The sequence below is a fragment of the Filicampus tigris genome, chromosome 11 (genome assembly GCF_054856515.1).
Source record: "Filicampus tigris isolate MCC_2025a chromosome 11, RoL_Ftig_1.0, whole genome shotgun sequence".
Lineage (NCBI taxonomy): Eukaryota > Metazoa > Chordata > Actinopteri > Syngnathiformes > Syngnathidae > Filicampus > Filicampus tigris.
The window spans coordinates 21,727,167-21,755,084 of NC_141227.1; the positions used below are offsets into that span (position 1 = coordinate 21,727,167).

At 42.5% G+C, this 27,918-nt stretch overlaps 2 protein-coding genes across 6 annotated transcripts in view; one reads left to right on the plus strand and one right to left on the minus strand.

Annotated features, from left to right (window-relative positions):
• LOC147140142 (apoptosis-stimulating of p53 protein 2-like) overlaps positions 1-10,766 on the minus strand; it is a 28,168-nt gene extending 17,402 nt beyond the window's left edge. For 2 of the 5 annotated variants that reach the window (XM_086044976.1, XM_086044971.1), the window contains exons 1-2: positions 10,620-10,766; positions 10,212-10,364 (exon numbers count right to left, since the gene is read on the minus strand). In XM_086044976.1, coding sequence (XP_085901102.1) covers positions 10,212-10,238 — 27 coding nt within the window. In that variant the 5' untranslated portion in view covers positions 10,239-10,364; positions 10,620-10,766. Of the gene's footprint in view, positions 1-5,770; positions 5,893-9,292; positions 9,491-10,211; positions 10,365-10,619 lie in introns of all 5 variants that reach the window. The other 3 variants (XM_086044974.1, XM_086044972.1, XM_086044973.1) reach the window with 3 other exon arrangements.
• A 788-nt stretch (positions 10,767-11,554) lies between these two features.
• xpo5 (exportin 5) lies at positions 11,555-27,479 on the plus strand. The gene is made up of 33 exons (XM_086045860.1): positions 11,555-11,753; positions 12,186-12,307; positions 12,386-12,458; positions 12,532-12,669; positions 13,103-13,285; positions 13,379-13,405; positions 14,377-14,562; positions 14,650-14,726; positions 14,798-14,830; positions 15,447-15,537; positions 15,894-15,977; positions 16,577-16,702; positions 16,784-16,874; positions 16,962-17,072; positions 17,566-17,678; positions 17,760-17,915; positions 19,480-19,521; positions 19,609-19,698; positions 20,653-20,852; positions 20,964-21,066; positions 21,146-21,327; positions 21,396-21,496; positions 21,588-21,684; positions 21,762-21,897; positions 22,131-22,229; positions 22,322-22,368; positions 22,485-22,597; positions 22,986-23,045; positions 23,545-23,639; positions 23,761-23,868; positions 23,971-24,108; positions 25,150-25,314; positions 26,166-27,479. The coding sequence occupies exons 1-33, from the start codon at positions 11,652-11,654 to the stop codon at positions 26,313-26,315; spliced, it is 3,639 nt and encodes a 1,212-aa protein (XP_085901986.1). The 5' UTR covers positions 11,555-11,651; the 3' UTR covers positions 26,316-27,479.
• Positions 27,480-27,918: the final 439 nt, after the last annotated feature.

Genomic DNA, 27,918 nt, shown 5'->3' on the forward strand with positions numbered 1-27,918 from the left:
TTTTTTGAAGAACTGCTCACTAGCCTGCTTGCTTGGTGTACCGAGGTAGCTCTTTTTTGAAGAACTGCTCACTAGCCTGCTTGCTTGGTGTACCGAGGTAGCCGAGATGCACGAAATCCCTATCTATGTGGAAGCAGCAAGAACAACATGATTCTCTTTAATTGGCATCTTATTTCCGCATGTGTGTGTGTCTTGCTTCACTGATAGCAGTATCAGGAGCCCGGCCTGCATTCCTGTGTGTCAACACAAAAATCAGAGGCCGGCTTCCAAAATTCCATTTCACCCGGTGCCGTGTATCCGCTAACTAGTGTTGACACCACCGTGACGATTTCCCCGGCTTGGCTAAGCTCCATCGTCTCGATTTAGGGTCGCTGTTTTTCTGCTTCGGTATGGTGCAGCAGGAAACCATCAGTCAGAGACAAACATGCTAACAAAAAACAACTGTAGTTCTTTGTCACTGCATCAGGCTGTTGGCTGTGATGCGAAAAAAAAAAACCCCACATGAAATCTGGTGGCATCTGGCGGTGCCAAGGAACCACATTGACATGAGGGGAAGAGACTCATTTCTTCAAGCCATAGTCTTGTTTAATGGAAAAAAAAGTGTGTTGCTGCCATCGTGTGGCATCTATCGCCAACTAAAAACCTTTTCATTTCGTGTCCCTTGCAAATAGCGGCGGTTCACTGCCTCGTCAAGAGCTAAGACACAGTAACATGCTAGGCTAATAGTCTGTGTTATTATTTGGTTATTTCTTGCTCTTGTGGCAATGTTTTCCAACTTTGCCTAGTGAGCCACATGCTGTTTTCACCACAGACTAGTTATCTGGTCACATTCCCACCTGCACCTGAAAGTGATCCATAACCCTACACAACAGGCCCACAGTGGGCAGGCACTACATGAAAAAATGTACGGAATATATCAGCAATTACAAACATGGTCAGATGCATACACACGCACAGTATAGTTACGCAACTCCTGGCGGATGCAGGTGGATATGTATGCACTTCACACGACATTGCAGTTACGCTCATTAGTTTAAAAAAAAAAAAAAAGAACAACCAAAAAAAACGCGTCTTTACGTGCACATCACTTTGCACTTAAAAGCTTTGTGCACTTCTGGTAAGACTGCATTTAATAGTGGCGTGGCATGACAATAAAGCAGAATCTAATCTAATCTAGTTTAATCTAATGCCTAAGAGGCTTTGGGGCCAACACTGGAATATGCTCTCAGATGTAATCTGATCACACAGTCGGAATGGCAGCTTTGATAAGGCTCAAGTAAAAGCAGTGCGGTGCCATACTGCATCGGGTCCCGCTTTAGAATATTGCGTCGCTGTGTAAGTGGCCGTCGCGCTCCGTCGTTTTTCCTCAGTCTCCAACCCCGGGTCGAGCTGTTAAACGGGTTTCTATTCTGGGTATGCTGCGGCCTACGGGGGCCACGGTGGGAACGCGTTAGGTCAGCCCGGTCCCAGATACAAAGGCTTCGTGGGAGCGAGTATGCAAGGCAGCCAAAGCTACTAGGCAGAAACAAAAGTATCGGGGCTGCCTTTATACTGCGCGGCAAAGGAGGGCAATGGTGACACAGACGCAAGTGGCTTTATCAGCCCCTTCTCATCTTCAAGTGGATCAGTGACGTCGGGGGAAGGAGTCGCGTTTACTTAGCGACAAGCACGCGTCGTCTTCCACAGCCGACGGTAAATGTATGGCGCAACTAAAATGGTCTGCTCAATTAAGGTGCGGATAAAAGCTCCCCGTTGATCATGTGAATCAGCGAGTGAGTCATCTTGGGAGAGTAGCGCAGCCAGGTGAGGGTGCTATAAACAGCCCAGTTCACGAGAACGGTGACAAAACCAGCATTTCCTACTCCCGTTTGCTCACCACCATTGTTGCCGAGCGGGTTGGTTGGTTACCATGACGAATTCTCCGAGCCGGCTTCGCTTTACTCGGGATTCCAGCTACAGCAGAGCAGCTGACATCATCTAAACTTCCCAGCAATGTAGGACATTCAAATGACCCTGTTAATATTTGGAGAGTGGAGGAGGGACAACACAGCAAGCGGGGAGGGTTGAGGGTGAGAAAACAGTGGAAGGAGGGGGGAGGGGGGAGGGAATGGTGCCTGCTGTAAAGCCATATTCCTCCTGGCACTAAAGTTAATGCACCGGGGCCAAAATGATCTTGTAGCGAGCAAGTAAATATTTGATGCAGGACACTGCAGGTATGTGCAGTATGTGTGAGTAAGTGTGTACCTTGGATTTTGGGCCACAGCTGAGTACATTTTTTTTGTAACGTAATCAGTAATGCAACTTATTTCAAGTCAACTCCTGATCCTTGTTAAATATTATCCAGCTGATTAGGAGGTTAATACATTCATGGTTTATGACACGTATAGACGGCGTCTTCATTTATTTGCTTGTGGCCCAACAATTTGCAGGTTAACAACATTCATTTGAACAGTGCGTGACATTTTAAAAAAGATTATAAAAAGAAAAAAAAAAACGAATGAGGTTGTCAAAACAAACGGGAGCGCTTACGAGAACGCGCTGCCTGAGGTAACCAAACGATTTAACGGTGAGCCAAACAAGAAGCAAGAACATCGGCCTGAGGCCAAGCGGAGAAGAGGAATCTATGACCTAGATCGTGAAGGAGTAATGACATAATCGGAGATGCCGTACTCTTTTCCCAGCATTTTGGACTGCTATGACAGCTTCAAAATGACAAACTGGCAATTACAGTGCGGGCATGCGGGCTTGAACTCAGGAGGGTTCAATGTAGATACTCTTAAATTGAGCTGCGATACGGCTGAGGCATTGGAACCACATCTCGGGGATTAAATTAATCTGCTATGGAAAAAAAAAAAAAAAAAAAACAGCTTCTCACCAGGCTACTGGCTCAGTATTACAACGGTAAGCTTAAAATGGGCTTGTTGCAACTCTATAACTTGAGAGTTGCCAGCAGCTGACGAATCATTGATTCTGTTAATGTTGCACGCGTCCATTTTCGTCAAGTTCTTACAAAGCAGATTTTTTTTTTTTGGGGGCCATCCAATGTTAAACAGTCACTCATTAAGATGGTAAGAGACGGACAATGATAGGAATGGTGTAATAAGTGCAAGGTATGACTGACTGTGAAAGCATGTCCAATTACGCCGGCGGAACGTGCACAAGCCTCTCTTTCACAGTCACAACCAAAACACAGCCGCCCCAGATGAAAGGCTGCAACATCAAACCCTCGACAACAAGGCAGCGCAACAAGACGACATCTGAGGGACGGCTGGCAGCACTTGCTTGATTTGCCATCTTAAAAAAGGGGCTGCCCAGGAACCGAACCGACAATGAGGGACTGGAACAGGAAAGACACTGGAGCAGTTGCTCTTGGTTATTGAAGGGAACGAGAATCCTTTGTGTCACAATTACATCATAGTAAACGTTAAAAGGTTCAAAACAGACTGAAATCAGGCGCAGTAATCGTGTACATTATCCCTCATTAACTTTTTTAACAGTATTTGAATAAGTTGAGTTTCATTATTCGTTAGTGTTCCGGTCGTTTAGGGCCCAAGGAGTCTTTTATAAATACACATGGCTCCCTGAATAGAAAATGTGTGGATGGACCAATGAGAAGCTTCTGATCCTTCTCTCGGATTACTTTGGTCACGGTCACACTATTAACTGTCAATATAGTTTATTGCTACATGGTCACATGACCACGCAATGATGTGGAAGGCGCCCTAAGTCTACGAGGGATTTATAAAAATACGCAAATCAGACATGAAAACAATGGCTCTCCTCTTGGCGCTTTCACGCTTCTGGGGAGGTATGTAAATATTCCGGATTGTGAGAGAATTCAAAAGCAACTTCGCTTCTCCTTTGCATGCACTATACGGCTTCCTCGGAAATTCATCGGCGTCACACAGCTATGATGGGCATGCTATTTACTGATGTGGTTTAAAAGCAAGCCAGGTCAGCATTCCAAGCGTATTGAGGCAAAGCCAACTCAACCGCTTGGTTGAAACAAGACATTAGATAGCTATTTAGCCTTAAACTCATTTTGGGAGCCGTGCGAAAGATGCCACTGATTGCGTGCCTTGAGAAGCCGGGCTCTTTGTGGCTCTAGGGTTGCTGTTGTTTAGACTGCGAGAAGATCAGAGTTTCAAACGTCAACACTGCAGCCGCAGCCAATCGCGGGTCGGGGAGGAACGCTCGACAGGAGTGGAGCAGTCTCCCGCTGATTATTCAGATATGTGCAGCAGAAAAATGGGTGGACACACGCAGTGCAGCTGGCGGATGATTTATGTCTTAAGAGCGAGTGCATCCGCAGACTTTGAAAGCCAATTGAAATTTCACTTGGAACAGAGGTGGGTTAAAAGCACCCGCATCAATCTCAATCCACGTGTCAAACTTTGAAGCCCTCTTTCTCCTTGTCGGGGTCAAATCGCCTCTGAAGACCATTGTTCAAAAGCGATTGGCCGCATATTGAGTTAAGAGCGATGAAACGTCTCTGACGGGGCACTTTCCCATTTGCGGCGACGGACAGATCACAGGGGATGGCTCTGTAATTGAGTTACTCTGCAACAACAGGATAACCAGCAAAATGTAAGGTCGTCCTCTCGCATTCCGCGTCGGTACTGGCGAGAGGAGAAAGAAAAACAACGACGCTGTCAGAAGGAATTCACTATCTTCATTTGGCATTTGGAAAGTGAGATAAGCTATCCTGGCTGTCGATCTGTGCAGAGCTACATTTTTGTGCTCTCAATTAGTTCTTTGTGTTCACCTCAGCGGGACATAGGAAGAGAAAGCTGACTTCTCACTGTAGGGTCGGGAACAATATTGATTCGTTGCAGCCGTGCATTTTCTACGTTCCTTATCATGTTCAGGGACGTACGTTGCAGCCGATCTCAACCGACTGAATGAAGGGTGAGAGGCGGACTACACCCCGGCAATTCTGTCAGCTACCGCTAACGGTAGAGACAGCACTTGTGGCTTGGCGCAATTAGGTATTGTTGTTGTCCACTTGAGGTTCCAATCCTGACGGTGTGGCTTAGCAAGGTGGGGCGTGGCCGGTGAGTGACGTGGGAGTCAGTGAATGAGAGGGAAGGGTTGGCCATTGTGAGCGCAGGTTAGCGTCTGGCTGTGACCGGGCTAGCCATTAGCCAGTCTGCGTACCGAGGCATCAGCTGCGGCCACAGTAGCTAACGTACGACTGCGCTAATGTGTTTTTTATTTTATAGTTTGTTCAATAAAGTGGTTGAAAGTGCTTTGGCTGCTGTGTCCATTCTTAACCACTAGCGAGGACATTACAATACGTTCTAATTAGAAGTGGTAGGCTGTGTGAAGTTAGCTAAACGATTACCGTGTGTTGGCAATTATAGATATAGTATATCAATTCTGCCACAGTTACCTTCTTTTTGAAACGTGAAATGATCCTATGCTTTTGACATCAGTCTTTTACGGACTCTTTCACCCGCCTTGCCGTCATCACGTCAACTTATTTCTAATGTTGCTCCCGTGTGGAAAAATGATCAGTGTGAAGTTTTGACTTTTTTTTGTCATTGAATTATTCGATTAGTCTTTTCAGCCCTTTATTGACTGTCGTAGTAAGGGTTGATACATCAAGGACACACCACATCCAATTGAATGCCTTGAGGGGGGGAAAAAAAGGAAGCGACTGCAGGTCGTACCCTTGACGATTCCTCCGGAGGGTAATCTTAGTGGGTTGGTCGCACACTTTTGCTACTAGCTGAGGTAAGCAAATTAATCAAGTAGCTAGGAGAGTCACCTCCGAATGTGATTACTGCCCGGTATTGAGACACTGAAGCAGCATTTCCCTCGGTGGCCGTCACAGCTGTCCCCTGCCACAGCTTTGAGAGTTGACACAGTTCCAACGCGTCATCGTGAGTCCTTCAAAAAAAAAAGGCAAGGCAGCAGAAACCGCCCAGATGAACTTTTTGTCTCTGCCCAAACTGACTTTTTGTCTTTGTCTTTTGCGACTTGCCTCTATGCTCTTTGTGTTTCCTCATAGGGATCCGCCACAATGTCCACTGGAATTGTACCACTTGGACTCTAAATTCTTTAACTACAAGCAGTCAGACACGCACAAGTTCGCCGTCGAAATCAAGCCGGTGCATTGCTCCATGCTGAGACGAATACCTCGGCATGCGGTCAGCGCAAAGACGACATGTTGACAAACACCAGGAGCATCATTTCTACTTGTAATCTATAGCCACTCTCACAAGTCTTCCTCTGCAGGTAAAAGTCAAAACGTCGATGTTCATCAACCCTGGTGACGACGCGCTTGCGTAACAGCCACACGGCAACGGCACAAAGCCGATCGCGGCTGCGGAGGCGGCGTGCTCGGGTTTATGTTGACACACACTGAAGACGTGTTGCGGTTTTGCGGTCCAAAAAGTAAAAAAAAAAAAAAAAGGAAAAAAAAATGTGCCTATCTGTTTGGAATCTGCACGATAATCTGCTCCTTTCGCAGGAGAAGAATGAGGAAGAGGTTGGTGACTGAGCTTCCTTTGAATCTTGTCATATCTTACTCTATACAACGAATATTTACATTTATATATGGGCAACAGTCCCTTTGCTCAAGAGAATATTGACATTATCGGCCACGGCCAACTTAACAACGCAAAATGCTGCTGTAGCGTGTGAAATTAGTCGTTACACGGCAGCGGTGTGCCAACAATGTCAGTGGTTTTGAAGGAGCTGCTCTGTACCGTTTCACACAGACACGCTAACGGTGTTGTTGGAACTAGTCAACATTCACATTGTTTAGCTGTACAACCACCAAGAAGTGAAGCACATGCCAGGCCTACCGAAAGCAACATCTTTACCTTTCCATTCTAAGGGGTGTCAAATGATTCAACTCGACACTCTTGGTTTGGGTTACCAACCGGCAGTGATACGACATGGTAAGTTAGCGGTATGGCATTCGAGTGGGTTTCAACTGAATTGATATGATTATTTGAATATCAATTGAAGCTGAATCACCGGAATTGTTTTACGTGAAAACTGTTTCTTTGCATCTTTACATATCTAGAGAAGCACTATATGAAACCAATTTAATACGAAATTGACCGACTTGGGACATAAGAGGTTTTTAGGCGTCAGTGATAATTTTTCAGCACAGTACAGCGGTCCCCAACTTTTTTGCACCAATTTCAGCACAGTACAGCGGCCCCCAACTTTTTTGCACCAAGTCAAGTTTAATGTGAGGAGACATTTTGACAGACGGGCAAGGAAACAAATCAAAACAATTAAAAACACAACTCGCTGTTTCGCTAACTATAGTTGTCAAAATTAGAGGCATGTTTCACTTCAACGAGTCGGCTGAGTCTCATTTGCGTTCCAGAGAATACTGTGTTATAAGACGGGACATCATTGCCAGACTCCCCAAAGGAAAAAAAAAAAAAAAATCATTTGTTTCATTCTTTAAGTTCCTTCTAGTTTTTTTTGCATTGGAGCCTTGCATAGTTTACAAGCGACCACGCTACCAGTATCACTTTTCGTAAAATATTTCCATACGCTTGTAGCATTATACGTCCACAAGAGAAACTGCCACAAGCATTACTACACGGCCTCATGGAGCAATGTGATTGGCGATAAGTCGACATCAAACTTTCACTGTCGATGCGGAGCAGTCTAATTTGCACAACTCCTTCTGTGCTTTTAACATTGCCTCCCAAGTTCATAAATGTTTTATGATGGCCAAATGTACGGTACTCGTTTCCGAGCGGGACCTTGTGGGAGGTTAACCAGCGTCCTGAAATGGACTGTGCTCAACCTTAGGAGGTTTCGCTGTCCAATCATCGAGCAAAAGCAGGTTTGAATGGAGCAGGAGAGTAAATCAGTCACGTGACTTATATTGCGCAGTAAAGAGTGCCTGTCACTTATCGGCGCGCTACAACAGCACAGTCACATACAATCTGCTCTCTACATTACACAGCTGAAGAGTCTCTGCAGCTCATTGTGTTCACTAAAGAAGTCCCTCCCCCTCTATTTACAATCCTGGGAAGCAATTACAACACTGCCATTCTCTTCCGCCTCCAGCGCCCAGGCCTGTAAAAGCGAGGCCATGGGTTACGGCTGTCATTTTGAGACAATACCTCGCATCGGAGGAGGCGTACAAATGCCATTTGTTTTTTTTGTTTTTTTTTTTTAATCAGGCAAACCCCAGGGGCTCTATCTCATTCAAACACTTGCGTATAAATTCAACTAGTGACAGCCTCAAGGCAAATGTGCTCGGTAATGAAAGTAATCTTGAAAGGATGCCGATATTTACGGCCATCCACGCGCCGGTAAACGCTGTTGCGGGCGCAGGTCGCGCACCAGGAGGAAGTCATCTAAACGCAACCTAGTTGCCGCCGCTCAAGGTGATTCATTCACTGATTGAGCCGTCTTACTAGAAGCACCAGTCCGAGCGGAAGGGAAGAGAATCCTTAAAAATGCAACACGTGGGATCACTTGACGTTTTGCACAAAGCATTTTGAACAAGGTGAAACCGCGCTATAATTTCAATTTTAAATTTTAAACACATTTTGAATGTGTTTGAGCAAACAGACTAATTCCAAGCATAAAATGGATAGACAACACTATGCATAGCGTAGTGCCCGTGTAAATGCGTGTGCTTTAAGAGGGGGGGGGGGGCATGTGACAAGTCTGCATGAGTGTCTGGGCATGATCTGTGGTCATCAGCAGCATCTGCGTGACAGTGTTTTACAGTTCTCCCGGTGTTCAATAAAGGGATGAAAAATGCATCAGAAACTATGGCTCTCCTTTCCCTCATGCGGGGGCATCACAAAAAGTAAGCATACTGTAAAAGACACTATCTTCATCAATGCCAGTACTGCAAATCTGTACTCATAGTCGACTGATAACAACATTGATACTACAATACTTCAAATAACTCACATAACCCTGTTTTGAACAGTATTTGATTAAAGTAAAACACATCAAATTTGCAAGCCATAATGGCATGGTAAAGTATTGGTACTTGATATCGGCGAATACTCAAATGTAAGTACTCGTCTGAAAATAAAAACGTGTCATTGAACCATCCTTAATAAAAACTACATTGGGGTTGCGAATTTTGAACCGCGATATAGTGGGGAAAAAAACATCCTCAAAAGAAAAAAAACAATGACAGTTTATTTGATTTAGAAAAAAGTGCAAGGGCTAGGCATATATTTCTCAGCTTCCTGAGCAACCAATAACTATTATGTTTTTAACTCAGACACATATAGATACTAATTTAAAAATCGACATATCGCAAATGACTTTTTTATTGGACACTTACTGTACTTACGTTGAGCAGGTAGCAGTTGATCAGCTGTTAACTTCTATCGTTGCCAATAGTGATCTGAACATTTCTCTGCGTCAGTTTTAATAGTTTACACCACCCTGCCTGGCCTGCCTGTCCGCCCTCAAATGGAGTCTTCCATCACGCTAACAGCTGGTGGCCAACGTTAGCTACTCCTCCGTTAACATGGCACATCTTAGAAGGCAGAGAGCAAATTAAATTTTGAAATTTGACACTATTCACAATCATAAAATCTTATGTGTCTAAAAAAAAAAAGTCTGAGTTTTCCAAGACTAATTTAAGACATTTAATGTCAATTAAAGCCTTGTTAATAATTTAAATGTTTTAAGACTTTAAGAATCTGCGGGAACCACGTCAACGTATGCAATGAGAATCATAGGCCAAGGAGTACCTCAGAAGGAACAGCAAAAAAAATTAAAAATTGTAGCATTACATCAAAACGCACACAGTTTTATATATTTACATTTAAGGCTGCACAATATATCGGAAAAATATCGATATTGAGGAGGGTAGAGCAAAATGCAATTCCCATTCATTTCAATGATTTGAGATACAGTACTAGTGTCTTACATTGACTTCTCAAAGCAACACTGTGTTATACTGTAGAAAAAAAAAACATTACATAAGTGAGTACTGTGCTCTTCCCACCCCTAATATAAACATAAAAGATGTCCCAAGATGAGTGTCAACAGTACCATACGTCAGAAAGTAAACAGAGCACGTCATGTCAATTTTACATTAGAAACCTCAAACAATGTACATGAAAGACACAACGACACCCAAAGACTGCACATTCGCCACATCGAATTGAGGCAACGGTTTGTGTAATCTGAGCATCAAAGTAGGATTGTAAACACGAAAAAAAAAGATGTAGGTAGACAAGAGCTGAACTCACCGGCATCATTTTAGCTTCGTACCGCATTTAGCTTCAGCATGAACCCGCACACCACTGGCAGTTTCGACGAAAGCGGAGCGACTTTAACCCCTGCACAGCCTCTGAAGCCGTTTTGGGCAAGGAGACTTTCTCCTCTCCGTAACCTCCACCGCCCTGCCATTAAAGGAAAAAAAAGGTTATTTCGAGTTATGATCGGAAAAAACACACGGTCCACTGCCGACCTGTTGCAACCAATAACATGGCCTCCTCCGCTAGGAAAGTTTCGACTAAACAACTTTACACACGTTCGTTACTAGCTCGATGAACGCCTTTGAAAAAAAAAATGTTGTATCACCTTGGCGACACGCGGCTTGTTTATTAATGCATATTCGGTAGTACTGTGCGTGACGTGTTTAAAGTAAGACTTACCCGTGAAAAAACGAAGGGAAAGAGCCACAAACTCCGCTTTGATAGACAGCGATGCTCGTTAGCTCGCAGTCGAGCCCATAATGATGTGACGTGGGAAGAAGGAGGAGGAAGAGGAGGACGAGGAGGAGGAGGAATCCAAGCCCAGCCCCCCTGACCGTTTCGTTTCAATACAACTCCACCCACCGGTGTACAGTCAAAACATAATTTACATATTTGACATTTTCATCATTATGCAAAAAAGCAACAAAAGAACTATGAAAAAATAAATGAATAAACAACCCCCGCCCACCCAAAAAACAGAATATATATAATTCCTCCAGCACTAGGTTCTCTTTGATTGCAACAAATTGATGGATAACTTTGTTTTGAAATCATAGATCAGTAAAAAGATTTGAAATAAAGGATACACTCAACAGTGTAACGTTTGTAAAATGAATAATAAAAAGGAGTTTGGTACAAAAGATGTCTTTGATATTTTTTTGCATGAAATAATATTGTGATCTGGCTGGCGACCAGTTCAGGGTGTAGTCTGCCTTCGCCCATTGACGGCTGGGATAGGCTCCAGCAACTCCCCGCGACCCTATATAGGATAAGCGGTTTGGAAGATGACATGACATGACATAATATTGTGATACAAGGGAATACAATCGTATTTTCCCCGTTTTATGTTCTTTTCAATTGCATTTAGTAAGAAAGATGATGACACTATATGATATATAATATTAAATATTTAGGAAATAGTGAATTAAAATAGTCTGCGACAAAGGTGAAAAATCATTTTGAATTCATAACGACACGAGTATTTGGTGACCCAAATTCTTGTATATGAACCAAAATGAACATCGTTGTCGCCGGGAGAGTATTTTCAATTAAAAACTACATTTCCCAAAAACGTCTGCTCTACGGCAAGCGAAAGGGCCAAAGTTAAAGTCTGTCACATTTTCCGCACGTTGGAGTTCGTCGAGACTAACGGTGTGGCAGGTTGTTTACGGCGCGTCTCGTTGTAAACATTAGCCCGGTGCTACGTGGACCATGGATGAGCATGTGGCCGCCATGTGTGAGCAGCTTATCAAGGCTGTGAACGTGACCATGGATGCGGAATCGAGTCAGATATATCGACTGGAGGCCCTGAAGGTAGCATCGTTTTTTTTTGCTTGCTAGCTCGTTGCTAGCCGGCGGCTGAACGTGTGATTTAGTTGATAATGAATGAATTATGAAAAGCTTTAGTGTTGTTACGAGGTAAAACACTTTCTTAACATTAGTGTTGTCTCATTAATGTTGCTAAAGTTGTAAAGTTGCCCTCTACGTACGGCCAGTTGTTTCCCAGATGTTTTGAAAGTTAGCCTGTCATGCTAACATCGTCCACTACGTTCATTCAAACGCTAGCGTCACGTGGAGGATGATTAAAGACCAGTCTAGAGGAATAAAATGGAAGCTATTTTATGTTCATAAAAAAAAAACTATCTAATTTGAATTGTTATGCTATGTTTTGGATATTTACCTGTAAGGATGTGGTTACTTCAACATATCATGCAATGACATGACATCATGTTGTCTTTTTGACAGTTTTTCGAGGAGTTTAAAGAGAAAAGCCATCTGTGTGTCCCGTGCGCCTTACATCTAGCAGACAAAACCCAGCCAGGTGTAATCAGGCACTTTGGCTTGCAAATTTTTGAACACGTTATCAAGTGAGTGTCATATTAACCTGAAGTTTTTGAATGAGAATGAACATTCGCAGAAAACATATTTTTCCCCCTCCCTTGCAGGTTCCGGTGGAATGATATGCAGCAACAAGAGAAAATCCAGGTGAAAGACTGCACCATGCAGCTGTTGTTAAAAGTGAGTATGATGCATTGGTGCACTTGTACAAATGTAACTGCTAGGTGTTGATCCGACTCCTCTTTGCACTCAGGGCACACATCCAATCCTGGAGGAGGAAAGCTACATCAAAGATGTGCTCTCGCGAGTGGTGGTGGAAATGATCAAGAGGGAATGGCCGCAGAATTGGCCGAATATGCTGAAGGAGATGGAAACTGTTGCGAGCGCAGGGGTGTGTACAGTTCAGTGAAACCCATTTTATCGTGTTGGATATTGATGCCACAAAATGGCGGCAAAGCGCTTAAAATGGAGAAGCTTATAAAGCATCAACATTATACCTCTAGCATGTATGTACACTGTCATGAACCCATGTTACAAAACTGTATTCAGTAGTTAAATTATTCAAAATTTAAAATTTAAATCATAAGTAAAATTTCAAAAAGTAGTTCACCACTGTAAAACATCAAAATAACCAAAACACTCTAACCTTGAAGTTAGTGACAAGGTGTATGCTAAACTTGACCCTTGCGAGGTATGCTGACGTCTCATGTAAGCTTACTCATGGGGGCGGTACATCTTTTGGGATACAAGTCACAAAAAAGTCAAATTAAAAAAAACATGAGCTTTCTAAGTTTAAACTTTGATTCACGGAACCATTCACATAGGAGGCCCAGACGGAGCTGGTGATGCTGATCCTGCTGAGGTTGGCGGAGGACGTGATCACCTTCCAGACGCTGCCTCAGCAACGGCGCCGAGACATCCAGCAGACGCTCTCGCAGAACATGGAGAGCATCTTCAGCTTCCTCATGACCATTTTGCACCAAAACATCGAAGAGTACCGAACAGTGGTAAAATAAAGACGTTGAAGAGATGAGATCTTTTTACACTTGGAATAGCTGCATTACAATGACCAAAATGTCCATCTCTTCTGTTTTGTTTAGAAAGGATCGCCACAGCATGAAATGAAGGTGAGTGGCTCTTTTCAATGTGTTGAACACTTGAATCTCAAATCATCTTTCTGCAGTGAAATGACTAAAAATGCCATTAATCTGTTGTAACTTGAAGCCCCCTAAAACACCAATAACGTTTTTTTTTTTTAATTGGACTTCATGAAATCATACAATCGGAACATAATAAATAGAGTTTAAAGAATTAAATAGGTAGAGTTGAGTTTGTGAATCATAATTCCATGCGTCAATCTCCACTGACAATGTGCTGCTCCTGGCATGTATGCCTCAGTCACCATGGGGCAGTATAATTCGGACATTTATATGAAACAAAGAAGAGTTTCACAACTAACGCAGTAAGCTGCAGTCATATTCGGTGATTCATGAAGAGGATAAAGAACCTATGCCTGTGAGTAATGTGATATCGTTTTTTTATGTGTTACTGCAGCGTTTGTTTGCAAATGCCCGTTGCTTAAAGGGTTCTAATGACTATGAAACGTCAGTGCTAGATTTGTTAGCCTGGCTATGGCGATTTACACTTTGTGTTAGCATTAAGCTAGCCGACTTTCAAAAGTTCTGTTTGATGAAATACAAAATGTGTAATTCCCTGTTTAAACTTGAACTGAGCGTGACAATAAGCAGCTTGAAGCAAGCATTGAGCAATTGTGTACCATCTTCCACTCGTTGCAAAGTTTGCGGCTACTATTTAGTGCTCGCAAAAGGCAAAAATCGACCGAATGCAAGCTTGTTTCTTGAAAAAATTGTAAGTTGAGGTACCACTGTAGTGTACAAAATTGGCCCTCTCACAATACCGCGATGGAAATTTGCACACTGTCAGTGTTTTTTTTTTTTTTTTTTTTTTTTTTTTCCCCATCATGCACAACAGCGACAAGGGAAAATGCTGACTTGACAGGCAGTGTATGGCCTTTCAGTCAAAACAATTATGTTTGACAAACTTCAACAATAAAGTTCGCTGTGTGTTACGATGTCAGGCCAGGGCTCACTGCAGAGTGGCCGTGGCGACCCTGAGCACGCTGGCCGGCTACATCGATTGGGTGCTTTTGGCGTACATCACTTCTGGCAACTGCCGTCTGCTGGAGAGCTTGTGTCTGCTGCTGAGCGAGCCGGAGCTACAGCTGGAGGCGGCCGAGTGCCTCCTTATCGCCATCAGCCGCAAGGTTCCGCACGGCAGGGAGTTTGTTGGGTATCATTATTATGGAGTTGTTGATAACAGCTCGTCACTGTGTGGTGGTGGTGTTCCACAGGGCAAGCTGGAGGATAGGAAGCAGTTTATGCTGCTGTTTGATGACGTCGCCATCAATTACATTCTTTCTGCAGCCCAGTGAGTGCGATTCTCGTTGTGCTCCCTCTTCAGTACTTGCTGTCGTTTCAACCTGGTGTGTTTGTTTCCAGGTCAGCAGACAGTCCGGCCTCCTCTGAAACACAGTGAGTAGATGTTACGGATTGGGGCACCGGTACATTAACGTTGGCACGGGGCCACTGCATGAGTGTTCGGGGCCACACTAGCGCTGGCCTGATCGGGCCACAACAATTTTTTAAGTTACGACGAAATCAACATGTTCGTGCTTTTTTTTTATATTAAATAGCCGATAGTTTAAGACCACTTAAATTCGTCAATAATCATTGAATTTATTTTTGCTGTGCTCTGCGCAATTTTTTGCACATTTAAGTTTAATGCTTCCATAAGGAATGCCTTCAAGAAGATATTTATTGATCAACACTTGTGTATTATGGCCTTTTTATTGTTTCTTATTATTATTATTTATTATTGTTTATTGTTTGTAAAGTGCTTTGTTACAGCTCCAGCTGTTATGAAATGCACTATATAAATAAAATGGTATTGTACTGTATCGTATAGTCCAGAAAATGTCAAATGTTAAGTATGCAGTTAGATTTTGTGCTGCAAAAAAAAAATCTGTCTAGGAAGTGCGCGGTGGTCCTACATGCCCCGCCCATAAGCACTGATGAAAAGTTGTGGCCCCCTCCAGCATTTAAGTTGCCCATGTCTTACATCGATGGTGACTGTGTTCATGTATTGTAGACCAGCAGAGGTGGTGGAGCGGCGCTACGTGTTCCTCAAGAGGTTGTGTCAGGTACTCTGCGCGCTGGGATATCAGCTCATCTCACTGGTGGTGCGTATATAAGTCTTTTTCATATGTGAAATGTGTGTTTATTTACACAACGCACATGAGGTCTGTTCACACGACAGCGTGGAGCTGTAAACTAATCAGACCATTCTGGTTGGCCACACAGCAGAAAAGCTACACTACACTTTTGCTCTCGTTTCTTCATTTCAGATGGTTGCGATCATTACCTTGTTGGTTTTTTTTCTCGCTATTTTGCATTTTGTAGTTTTTGGTCGGTGGTGTTCATACAGCTTCATGACCACAAACCCGATTTCAGCGCTTGTTGGAAACAACACTTTCGCATCTCTACTTGGGTCCCCACATCCTGATCCACAAAAATGATATGTTAAATATTTCCCCAGGGTTCCGATGTCAAAGTGGATGTTCCTGCAAACCTCAGCAAGTACTTGGAAGCCTTGTTGGCTTTCACCACACATTCCAGCCTGGTAAGAGGAAAGGAATGGCAACTGGTTAAATTTGACCTTGCATTTAAAATTTGGGATCACGTCTGCCTCTAAATGTTGTGACATTATGAAAAATAATCTGACTGGGATTTTTATAACTGTAATTGCGGCGGTCTTGTATCAGAAAACACTTTGAAGTCACCGATAAATGAATTCCTACTGACAATGTGTCAGATGATTTTGTGCATTTTCAAAGAGGTAAATATTTTCTTTTGTCAGCAAGCATGGCTGATTTGCAGGGAAAAAAAGGTAGCTTTAATCAGCATATCATCTTATGTTTTGGGATTTTCAGAGATCTTAAAAAAAAAAAAAAAGAACAAATATTTTCCAAGAGCAGTGTTTTTAGAAAATGGCTAACAGAAAAAGTGTTTGTTTGAGCCAGGCACACGATACTGTGATCCAAACGGGACCACCGCTGCGTCAATTTGAGACACAAAAAAAACGCATCACTTATTCAACACTACAAAAATCTTTATCTGCCCTACAGCTGACTGTTTTCCCAAAATTTAGTGGCTAGACCTTTCTAAGGTACTTTTTAGTCGAAGATTTTGATTGAACTGAATGTTCCTTTGGCACCACAGTTTCTGAGGTCGTCCACTCTGCCTACGTGGGCGTCCATCTTCAAACATGAGACTCTCTCCCGGGAGCCCGTTGTCGTCGAAATTACCATCAAGTTCCTCCGAACGTCCATAAGCAACCTCGTCAAGGTCAGCGTGTTTGTTGTCATTGCTGGAGTGCTTCGGGGCCAACACAGATGTTCATTCACGTCTTTTTGTTTTTCTCTCTAGACGGGGTTTCCCTCCAGGAACGATCATCCAAGTTGTCAGCACTCGCGTCTGGACTTTGACAGCGACGATGATTTCAACGCTTTCTTTAATTGTGAGCCTTTCTTCTGTTGAAATCGTCGGAATTGTATCCCTCAATTATGCCATGGAATAATTTTGGATGTGTCGCTCTCCCCCTTAGCGTTCCGGGCGCATCTGGGAGAGGACGTGAGGTGCGCGAGTCGCATCGTTCCCTTGGAGGCTTTTCAGATGGCTGCCATGTGGCTGCAATACCAGCTCGGCAATGCCCTGCGTACGTACTTGTGCAAACTAGGCCAGCAAAACACTGGTCAACAGGCGCAGAAACAATTGTCGGGAAAAGTTAACTTGCATCTCGGATTAAAAAATACAGTCGGAAAAAAAAATTGATCAGTGCAATTATTTCTCATATTCAAAAAATCTCTCACTTATAAACTACATAAATTGAAAAAAGTTGTCCTTTTGTGAGGAGGAAAAATCACAATACCATGACAAATTTAATTTTACACCATAGAATTATGAGAAATAGTGACTTTAATTTGCTAAAATTTAACATGCGCTATTTCCTGTAGTATTCCAACTTTTTTTCTCACCCAAAAAGTGTTTTTCGTCATGCAACGATTTTGGCCCCATAAAATTACAATGTTTCTGCTTTCATTCTTGTAATGTGAGTACACCCAGAGGGAGTTGCACAATGAATGCAGAAATCATGATGAGCAAAGTCTTCCATTGTTTAAAATGATTTGAGATATCTCCCGTTTCTCCAGCCAGGGACGAGGGGCTGTGTTCGCTCTTCTCCGCGTCGGTGCTGGAGTGGGACGCCGTGACCGTGTTCATGGAGTGCGTGGTGCCTCAGGTCTTGAAGAGCCTTGAGGAGGAGGTAACGGAACACAGCTTGTAAAACCGACAGGGTTGTAGACGTCTCAATATCGGCTCAATATTTCTGAATGTGACCGTGCAGAAGTTGCCCGTGGACGGGAGCATGGAGCTGCTGCAGGCCGTGCTGAGCTACGACACCAGAGATCCTCTCATCATGTCCTGCATACTCACCAACGTGTCCACGCTCTTCCCTTTTGTCAAATACCGACTGCAGTTCCTGCCTCAGGTCCTTTGCAAGGTCAGGCAGGGGGTGCAGAGGGGTGGGGCCGATGGGGCGGTGGACCCAGGCATCCCCAAACACTGCATTATATCTAATAATATAAGGGTCAAAAAATGCAAAAGGTTTTCGAGCATACGACATTTTTCAGCTAAGGCGCACGTGTCAGCGCTGAACTTTTTATTTATTTATTATTATTTTTTTAAGTAGTATTACTTTTTTTTTTTTTTTTTTTAATGTGTCACAACCTCACAAAATTACTTCTTTCTCAAAATAGTCCAACTTTATGACTTCTGAGGTTTCCTCATATGACGCATTTATTGTCACAAAATTACAATTTGTGTCTAGTCATATTACTACATATTTATTCCCGCTAAGTGTTTTCCCCGTGGTATTACGAGTTTATTCACTCAAAGGTTACGACTTATTTCTCGTATAAGTTTTATTTGACGTTTTTTTCCTTGCAAAATCACATTTTGTTTCTCGTAATACTGCGCCGTTAAGATTACAAAATTATGATGTGAACTTTTTCTTTTGTTTTGAGTTTATTCGCGTAAATTGACATTTTTATTTGTAAATGTACGGATTCTCATAACATCCCAATTTTAATTCTCACAAAATTTCAGCGTATTTTTCGTTATATTATGACTTCGTTCTTGCAGAATTTTGCATCTCTTCGTGAATTACGACTTTCTTCACGCCAAAATGATTTAATATTGCAAAATGGCCACTATTTCTCTCCATGTTCAAATTTTATTAATGCAATTATAACCTTTTTTGTCAAAAATCTGACTTTATTCTGGCAAAATTCCGGTTTATTTTTCGTAATATTACTACGTTGTTTTCACAAAATTACAATTTATGTCTAGCAAAATCACCACTTTTTATTTTTGCTAAATCATTACTTATTTCACCAAAATTCTCAACTTTATTTATAGAACTTTTTTCAAACGCAGCAAATTCTGATTGTGCTCGCATGATTACAACTTACTTCTTGTGGAATTCTGAATTAGATCTCTTAATATTACAATTCGATTCTCACCATTTGCTTGTAAAATTCCAATGGTGATCAGTGTTTGCTTCTGTTGTGGTCGCCATGGTGGTTGATGGCGCAATCCGTCACAGGCTCTCCTCGGTGCTCCGCAATAATTTAGACAGATGCGCCTGTCAGACCACTACGACCTTGCTGCAGTGCTTCTCGAGGCGGCCAAGTTGTCTCTCTTCTCATTCATAGATTTAGAAACCGATTGCCAGTTGAGCGCACGTCAAAAGTCTGCAGTCATTGACAACGAGGACCTTGACGTGTGTCCTCCACTTCCTCTAAGATGGCAGTAACAATATGCAGACTTGACAATTTGGCTATTTTCCTACTCCCGTGCACCACGGAAGCACCACTGGGCCCACCGGACTCGCCCCCTGTGGTGAGGCCGCGAGAAAACTGGAAATCAGAATTAGCTTTGCAGCTGTGCTTTTGAGAAACAAATGTCTCCAATTCTGGTAACAATGTTAAGTTTTCAGTATACATCATAGGAATATTCTTGATAATTTTTGCGAAATGTTAACCTTATCTGTTCTGGCTTTCCAGCTGTTTGAAATCGTTGGGTTTGAGGCTCCTCAGGAAGTAAAGGTAGGTCTTGTACACTCACTAATAATTGCTGCTTTTCCCAATGCATGCAGTTTAAATGCTAAAGGAAAAAAATCTTCTTCAACGCAGACACTACCCGCCCGAGCTGTAATCAACGTGAGGAGGCACGCCTGCTCTGCCATCATCAAGATTTGCCGAGATTATCCACAGTTGGTTTTGGTAATTTCATTGAATGGCAATTGAAGCAACACAGACACTGCAGCACAGGTGCATCTTCATAAATTAGAATATTGGGGAGAAAAACAAATTCTCGAATCTGTATAATAGATATATTTTCTGAATTGAACTTGAATAACTGAACTTTTCTACAATATTCTAATTCATTCAGATGCACCAATTTTGTATATTATTTACATTTAAAAGGTATTGGCAGCCCTTCACTTTTTCTACCTTTTGTAATGTTACATCCTTAGTGCAAAATGTATTACCGGTAAATTATCATTTTCCCTAAAGAATTTTTTCTTTTTAGATTTTGCAAATTTATCAAAATAAACTAAGAAATCACACAGTAGTATGTTAAGGCTTTAACGTGACAAAATTTGGAAGAAGTGAATACAACCGCAATTTTCAAAGTGTGGTATGTGGGCTCCCTCTTGTGGTAGATGAAAAAATACCAATTCTGTTATATTTAACTTGAAGTTAAATGCATTTGCATTTCTTCTTTAAGAACTGTTTTGAACATTTATTTCAATATGCTTATTTATTATTTTTTATTATTAATTGTAGTTATTGATTTTGTTTATTTTTAACGAAAGATGCATCATAGGAATATATCATTTTTAACTTGCAGAACATTTATTACTTCATTTAACACTATTCATTTACTTAATTAAATAATTAAGTACAGTTTTTTTTTTTTTAATATTCCTACATTTAAGTAAAACTGCCTAATTTTTCAGGGGCTTGCAATTGTTTTACTTTTTAGGAATAAACCATCTGTCTCATTTTTGAAGAACACTTGGCCTTCTCTGCTACTAATTTTTAATGTTGGTCTTTATGATGGTACTTGAAGTGCTCAGTATTTTTTTATTTTTTTTATGTGGTACTTGGAACAAAAAGCTTGAGGACCACCGCACTACAGTCCCATTTATTTTCCTCTTCCCCTTGTGGCAGCCTTGTTTCGACATGTTTTACAACCGCGTGAAGGAGATGTACTCCAGCAACGCCACGCTTACGTTCATGCAGAAGTGCGCCCTGATGGAGTCCCTGGTGCTCATCAGTAACGAGTTCAAAGACTTTGAGAAACAGAAGGCTTTCATAGATGAGCTGCTGGCCCCCATAATGGCCGACTGGACCTCGGACGCCACGAAGCAGTGAGTTCAGAATCTCTTCCGCTTTTGCTGTGTTTGCATTTTTTTTTTTTTTTTTAATCCCGTGTGGTGACTTTTTTGCTCATTGACTGTTGGCCATGCTTCGACCCCCAGAGTGCTTTCGGATCCGGCCATGTTCCTGTCCTTCACCGGAGTCGATCAGGTGGTCAGCGAGCAGCACCAAGAGGCGGACGCTTGCGGCCCCAATAGGGGGAGGGTGAGCGTACCTTTGTAGTAATCAACCCCCCTGCCGTTGGTTTGCTATTGCTAATGATTTCCCTCTAACCTTCTCCCAGCTGGCCTTCTGTTTGAACGCCATGCTGGCCGTGGTGAAGCGGGCGCGCTGGCCTGCCGACCCTGAAGCCGCCAAGGCCGGAGGCTTCTTCGCGGGCCACTCGCTGTCGGGCTCTCCCATCTACAGGAACCCCTGCTCAGCCCAATTTTTAGCCTTCCTGCCCAACCTTCTGGCTCTCATCAAGTACGTGCCGGGGATTCAGCGCGCTTCTGAATTCAGGATTGTCACCGTTTTCTTCCATCTCCCCGCAGAACTCAAAACAGTTTGTTCACGCCGGAGAACCGAGCTCGCCTGAGTGAGACTTTCGCCGGCGTTTACGAGCTGACGTACAGCGAGATGAGTATGGTTCTCGGTGAGGCTTATCTGCTAATTTGCCCATGGAGCAATCAGGACATTATCAAACTTTGCTTGGCTTACACTGCTTAATGTATCATGCTCTCCAGGTCTGACTCATAATGTTCAGGAAACGTGTGACATGCTGTCCTTTAAAACATACCTGGAACGCGTGCAGTACTTTTTCGCCCAGGTGTACGACAACTGGTAACTAAAGCCTTCCCCCGCTTTGAGTGTCAGCCCTTAGATTTGGATCCTCGTGTGACCGTTTTTCTGTTCTGCAGTTTCCAAATCCTGGGAAACGGAGGGCTTTCGCTGCAGCAAGAGTTCTACAACATCGACAGGCTGGCCGAAGAAATCTCCGCCTCGATTTTCTTCTCCCTCGACCACGTGCCGGATTACAGACTCCGCCCTGTCTTTCATATCCTCTTTGCCTTTGTTTAGGGGTTCATATGGCCTGGCCACCTGCCAATAGCAGGATACATATAGACAAAAACAAGAGACATTCACACTTGCAATCACACCTTAGGACAATTTGAATGAAGCTAGCATATGCGAACGTGGACCTCCTTTGAGGCAGACACGCTAACCACAAGTGCTGCCTGGAAAAAGAAAATTCGCGGAGGTTCTCAACATTTCCTTAACCGCTGTTACGCTTGTTTCTAAAGCATATGGTGCTGTCGTGTCCCGCGGAATTCAACGACAGCCTCCTCTGCCCCCTGCTCGGCCCGCTGTTCAACTACATTGTGCAGGTTTGATACTTGACGATGAAGTGCGTCGCGAAGCTCCTGTCAAGCCACTTGCGCGCTCACTCGCTTGACCTTTCCTTTTATTCTTGCTGTAGCGTTTAACCATCAAGTGGCAAGTCATTAACCAGAGGACGTCCGTCAAGTAAGCCCGCACTGAATTTTATTTGATGTCACTGTGTTTCAGTGTTCGAATGCTGAATGTCAGAATGTTTATTCTGTCAATTACATGCGCACAGAGTTCATTTCATTTTTTGTCAGTGGTGAGGAGGAAGAGGAGGAGGCGGCACTGAGTGAGGAGAGCCAGATCACAAAGGAGATGTTGGAGGAGCAGCTGTTGCGCTTTCTCACCAGGGACACTCTGGATTTCATCAGTAAGTACATCTTCCACCTAGCCTCCACTTTTTTGTTTTAAAATACAAAAAAATAGGAATGGGCATGATTGACTATTGGGGGCGGGCAGGATGTGTGTTTTTGTCTTACTTTTTCTTCTTTTTAATTTTCAAAAACTATTCAACACACCAAATGATAGGAAAAAGTAACTAAAGGGAAAAAAAATCTCTTTTTTTTGTTTTCAAATTAAATGTGTGGTTTTTTTTCTTGGTGTGGTTTTTTGTGCGGAATGTCGTCTTTGTGTGGTGTGAGTTTTATGTATTGTTGTTTGTAATGTTTGTGGCATGTAAGGTGTTTTTGTGTGATGTGTGAGAGTTGTTTTTGTGCATTGTTTTTTTGTGATGGAAGTGTAACGCTTGTCATTTTCAGCTGCAAGCTGCATTTCACGTAAAGGGCTCGAACCTGGTGCCAATAAGGAGGAAATAGAAGGTGAGAATCAGAAATGGTTTGGAAAAATATAGATACGCTTACACGCTATTATAAATGGGGCATGACCGATTAATTGGTTGGCCGATATTGGCTCTTTTCAAAGTGATTTATTTTCCACAATAACACCCCACAACAAAGACAAAGGTAATGACATTCAAACCAACCAACAAAAATAAAATTGGACAACTTTTTGCAATTTTTTTTTACTGTTGTAAAGTTAATCACATACCAAAGGTCAAAGTATTGGAAAACAGACAGATTTTGCCAGTAATTGATATCTTTGTTGCCGTAAACATTCAGGGACCAAAAAAGACTTTTTTTTTTTTTTTTTTTTAATTAATGTCTGATTAATTTGTCATTAGTTTGTCTGCCACGTATTGTAATTGGCCTCAAAAATACCTATCTATTGGATCCTAATCACGGCATAAGAGACATGAGTACACCCCACCCCAAAATCGTATTATTTTGGTCTTTTATTATGCTTTTGTGCCTTTTGAAGAGGAGGACGTGATGATGGATGCAACGCAGGCGTCGTCCGCTGCCCCGGCCACAGAGGAGCTCACCGAGCTGGGGAAAAGCCTAATGAAGGATGAGGTCAGACCTGCCAGACCCTTCACGTCGCTCACGTGAACACAACCAGGTCACTTGGTTAAACATGCTGAACACGTCAAGTTTCCACTCTCTTTTTTTTTTTTTTTTTCCCTCCTTTCCGCAGAGCATCTACATGACCCTGTTGTCCTTCTCCTTCACCATTCTGTCGTGGAAGGACGCCTCGTTCTGTAACCGCGCGGCTTCCTACATCTGCTGGACCCTCTTGCGGCAGGTAGGACAACCTTCGAATTGTTTGCCGATGCGACTTTTCGGATGATGCCCCGGAAGCGGTGTGACAAGCGACATTGTTCCGTGTGCTGTCTTTGGCGCGGAGGTGATGGGATGCAACCTTCTTCCCGAGGCGGTCTCTTGGTTCTACGTCAGCGTCCTCAAGGGCCTCCAGACGCACGGGCAGCACGAGGTCTGCAACGTCAGCCTCTCTCATCTGGCCATGCAAATCTACGACAACCTGGTGAGGTCAACACACTCGCCGGGACGGGAGTAGTACGGTGTCGAGGGTGTTGTCTGCTTCCTTTCCCTCAATACATCCTTGTTTTCTTCCTTCCGTTCCTCAATCCTTCCTTCCATCCATCTCACCTCCTTTCGTCATCCTTTTCCCCTTGGCTTTCATACATCCTTGTTCTCTTCCCTTCCTTCCTCCCGTTGCTTTCTTCAGTCCTTCCTTCTCTCCTACCTTCCATCCTTCTTCATCTCCTCTTTCTTTCCTTTACCCTTCCAGCCCTCTCTTCTTCATTCATCCTCTTCACATCTTCCTTACTATTTTTCCTTACAGGTTTCATTCATTCCTTCTTTCCTACCTTCCAGTCCTTTTTTCCACCCGTCATTCTTTTCTTCCTTCCTTCTTTCCAGTCCTTTTATCCATCCATCATCAGTATTTTCTACCCTTCCTTCATTCTTCCCTGTTTCCTCCATGTAGTCTTTCTTTCCTTAAAGGGGGGGGGGGGGGGCTAAATTAACCCACACATTTTTTTTCAAGAATATATACCCAGCAGGCCCACCAGTTGAAACACGGCATTCTGATTAATATTGCGTTTGTGGAATATGAGTTCAGCAGCAAAATCCACTGCTTTTAAGCCATCTCACGGGGGCGGCCATTTTGTCACTTCCGCCGACTGAAAATCACAAATGCTCAGGGCTCAGGCAACGACCAATCACGGCTCAGCTTCAGAGAACAAGTTGGCCGTGATTGGTCGTTACCTGACCCATGAGCAACCGTCATGTCATTTGCAGTCGACAGAAGTGACAAAATGGCCACGCCCAGAGATGGCTAAAAACGGGTGAGCTAACTCCTATTCCACAAACGCAATATTTATCAGATTGCCTTGTTTCAACTAGTGGGCTTGCATAGAACATATTCTTGAAAAAAAATATGTTTGGGGTGACTTCCCCTTTAAATAAATGAATTGAAAAAGTGCATACAGCGCCTACATTTGGCCCATGGTGTACAGTACACCAAATGATATGCGTATAACCTGTTCCTGTCCTTCCGCAGCGCCCTCGCTATACAGAGCTGAGGGCGGTGATGAACCAGATCCCCAACATCAATATGGAATCTCTGGAAACGTACGACCAAAGGCTACTGGAGTCCAACCCGAAAAAAGTCTCTGAGAAGAAAAGGAAAGAACAATTCAGGAAGCTCATCGCTGGGACTGTTGGGGTAATGTCAAATATGGTCTTTAGGTGGCGGTGTTGCCTCAGGTTTTTACACTGGCTCCGACACTGCAGCCAGAACACTGCCATGAACTCATTCACTGCAAGCCATTTTCAAAGCAGTTTCCCATATTGCCAGCTGTTTTAGAGCAGTTTGACTGATCTTTCAAGAAACAAGGAATATTGTGCTCTGTGACAATATTAGAATTTACCCTACAAAAAAAAGAAACCAGGGGAAAAAAAAGGTTTGGTTCTAGCTTTTTCCGTTCTTTAATAATCGGCAGTAGAACATGAGTTGGTTTTACCAAAAACACCAATTTCTGACCAAAAAGTGGAGAAAACGGTCTTCGTGTGAAGCAGAACAGTTCATTTGAGGCTATTATTTCCTGCACTTGTAACACCTCAAACTATACAACTGAGAAAGACCTTTTGGTGGCAAAATTAGTTTATTTACAGATGTACAGGTAAAAAACACAACATGAGCGATGTTAACTTATTGTATGGCTCGAATATACACACACACATGTGCTAATCTCAACTCCAAACTGACGTGACGCCGTCATCTTCAGGGTCCTGTTTGTCATTACATACATATTCCACCTTCTTCCTTGCCCACCTGTTGAAAAAACGTATTTGACAAATACATACACAGTATATACGTCAGTGGGAGTAAGCAGTTGGATTCCCGTTGACAAATTTCAACATCCACAGCCATGAATGAGTTAACTATAAACACATTTTTGATCCCAGCCATTAGTTTGAAAAAAAACCCTGCAGAGTTTTCCTGAGTGAATGAGAGAGAGAGAGAGAGGAAAAAAAAAAAGTTTAATAGGCTTCTTTCTTTTCCCTCGCCAACAGAAAGCTCTGTGCCAGCAGTTCAGGAAAGAAGTCCACATCCGGAATCTTCCGTCTCTCTACAAGAAGGTGAAGCCAGACAAGGATGTGCTGAGCAGCAACGAGGCGACCGGGCTGACGGCACTCTTCGACCCGGTGAATAACTTTTTGTAGGAGGAGGAGTAGGCCACACAGCTTCTCGATTGAACTCATTCGGGACTCGACGTGTGTTGCAACCAATATATTGTTAACTTAAAAGTGTAATTACCTGCATCGTTTTTGGACATTTTCATAAAACAAGAAAAAAATCAGCTGACAAGAAGAGCCCAGTTGCCTCGAGTCAACCTTTGCCTGGACGACTGAGAATCGACACAGACATAAAGAAAAGTAATTTTAGTAAGCACATTTATTTTTTTATTGATATTGTGACTAGGTTCAAAATGACTCGGGCAATTATGCTGTTAGGCTAACGATATCTTGGCAGTGTCTCTCTGCTGCTGCTTATGATTACTTTCATTCTTTTTTAGAACATTTTGTTTTTCTTTCTGCGAAGCAAGCTAATTTCCACGAGGAGTAATATTTTCCCCTCATCCACACTAATCAGCTCAAACGTGCTCACCTTGTTTTGTATCAAAATTGTCATTACGGTGTGTTGTATGTAAACAGGAAGGTGGCATGATGCACACTCACACTTTTTTTTTTTTTTTTTAAACAACTGAATTTTACCATCTTAATTAATACTTCTGGATCATCTGTTATTCTGTACCTCATGTAGGAAGTTTCCTATAATGGATATTTAATGGAAACGGTTTAATAATGGAATAAGCTTTTCTGTATTGTATATAATGTACAGTACTTGGTATTTGTCAGTTATTAGCACCCCAAGTACTAATTTATGTTCCGTCATGTTTTGTTCATTATGTGCCAATGCAACATGTTTAAAGAAGGCCACATGACAAACAAGAAGACGTTTGTGTTCATATCAAAATATTCAGGTATTCTTGTATTCATTTGATGTGTGCTGCTTTTCATGAGCTGTGAAAGTAAGGATCAACTTTCTTTTCATTATGTAGATTTAGCACTGTTGTATTTTTAAAATTTTCCCTTCACTTTTTTTGTAAGCATGCAGAAAGAGGCAGCTCAACTGTTATACCAAAAAAAAAAAGTGACTTGGACCCTTGGAACATTCACATCAGTCTCTGTGGTAATTGTCCATTAAAAACAATAATTGCTCGAAACACTAAAATGATCTGTATAAACAAGGAGGGGAAAGCCTTTGTAAAAGTGTAGTTGTAGTGTGGTTGATAGTTTGCTTTTGAATTAAAAAAAAAAACTGTTCATGTTTTTGTCTTCTTCCTTTTGCTGGAAATGTGTTAAATTTTAAAATGTTAAAGTACATTTTGAAGTTTAGATGATGGGATTGGTCAAGGTCAATAGTGAATTATTTGAATGCATGTCATTTAATCTCAAATACGATACGATGCATCTTTGGTTATATTGCGTTTTCACAACAGCTGCAGTTGTAAAAAGCTTCTCACTGAACATTTAACAAAATATTACAACAGAACACAACATGATACATTGACAACAATACAAATGTTACAGTTGCAGGGTTTTGTACATGTACAGTTTGTAATGAAAATTATTAGTAGAGACTTCTGGTTCAAGCCTTCCTTTACATTTCAAAACATATCTGTATTTTCTACTCTTAAGTTGTCAAAATAGGATGATTACTTTTTTCAACCTTTGTGGATGATGACACAATGTAAAAAAAGTG

Bases quoted from the DNA above. Each gene is read 5' to 3' on its own strand.
- xpo5 (XM_086045860.1), top strand. From the start codon at position 11,652: ATGGATGAGCATGTGGCCGCCATGTGTGAGCAGCTTATCAAGGCTGTG. The intron at 14,831-15,446 runs GTGAGTAGATGT...CATGTATTGTAG, and splicing joins CCGGCCTCCTCTGAAACACA to ACCAGCAGAGGTGGTGGAGC. The intron at 22,230-22,321 runs GTTTGATACTTG...TTCTTGCTGTAG, and splicing joins TGTTCAACTACATTGTGCAG to CGTTTAACCATCAAGTGGCA.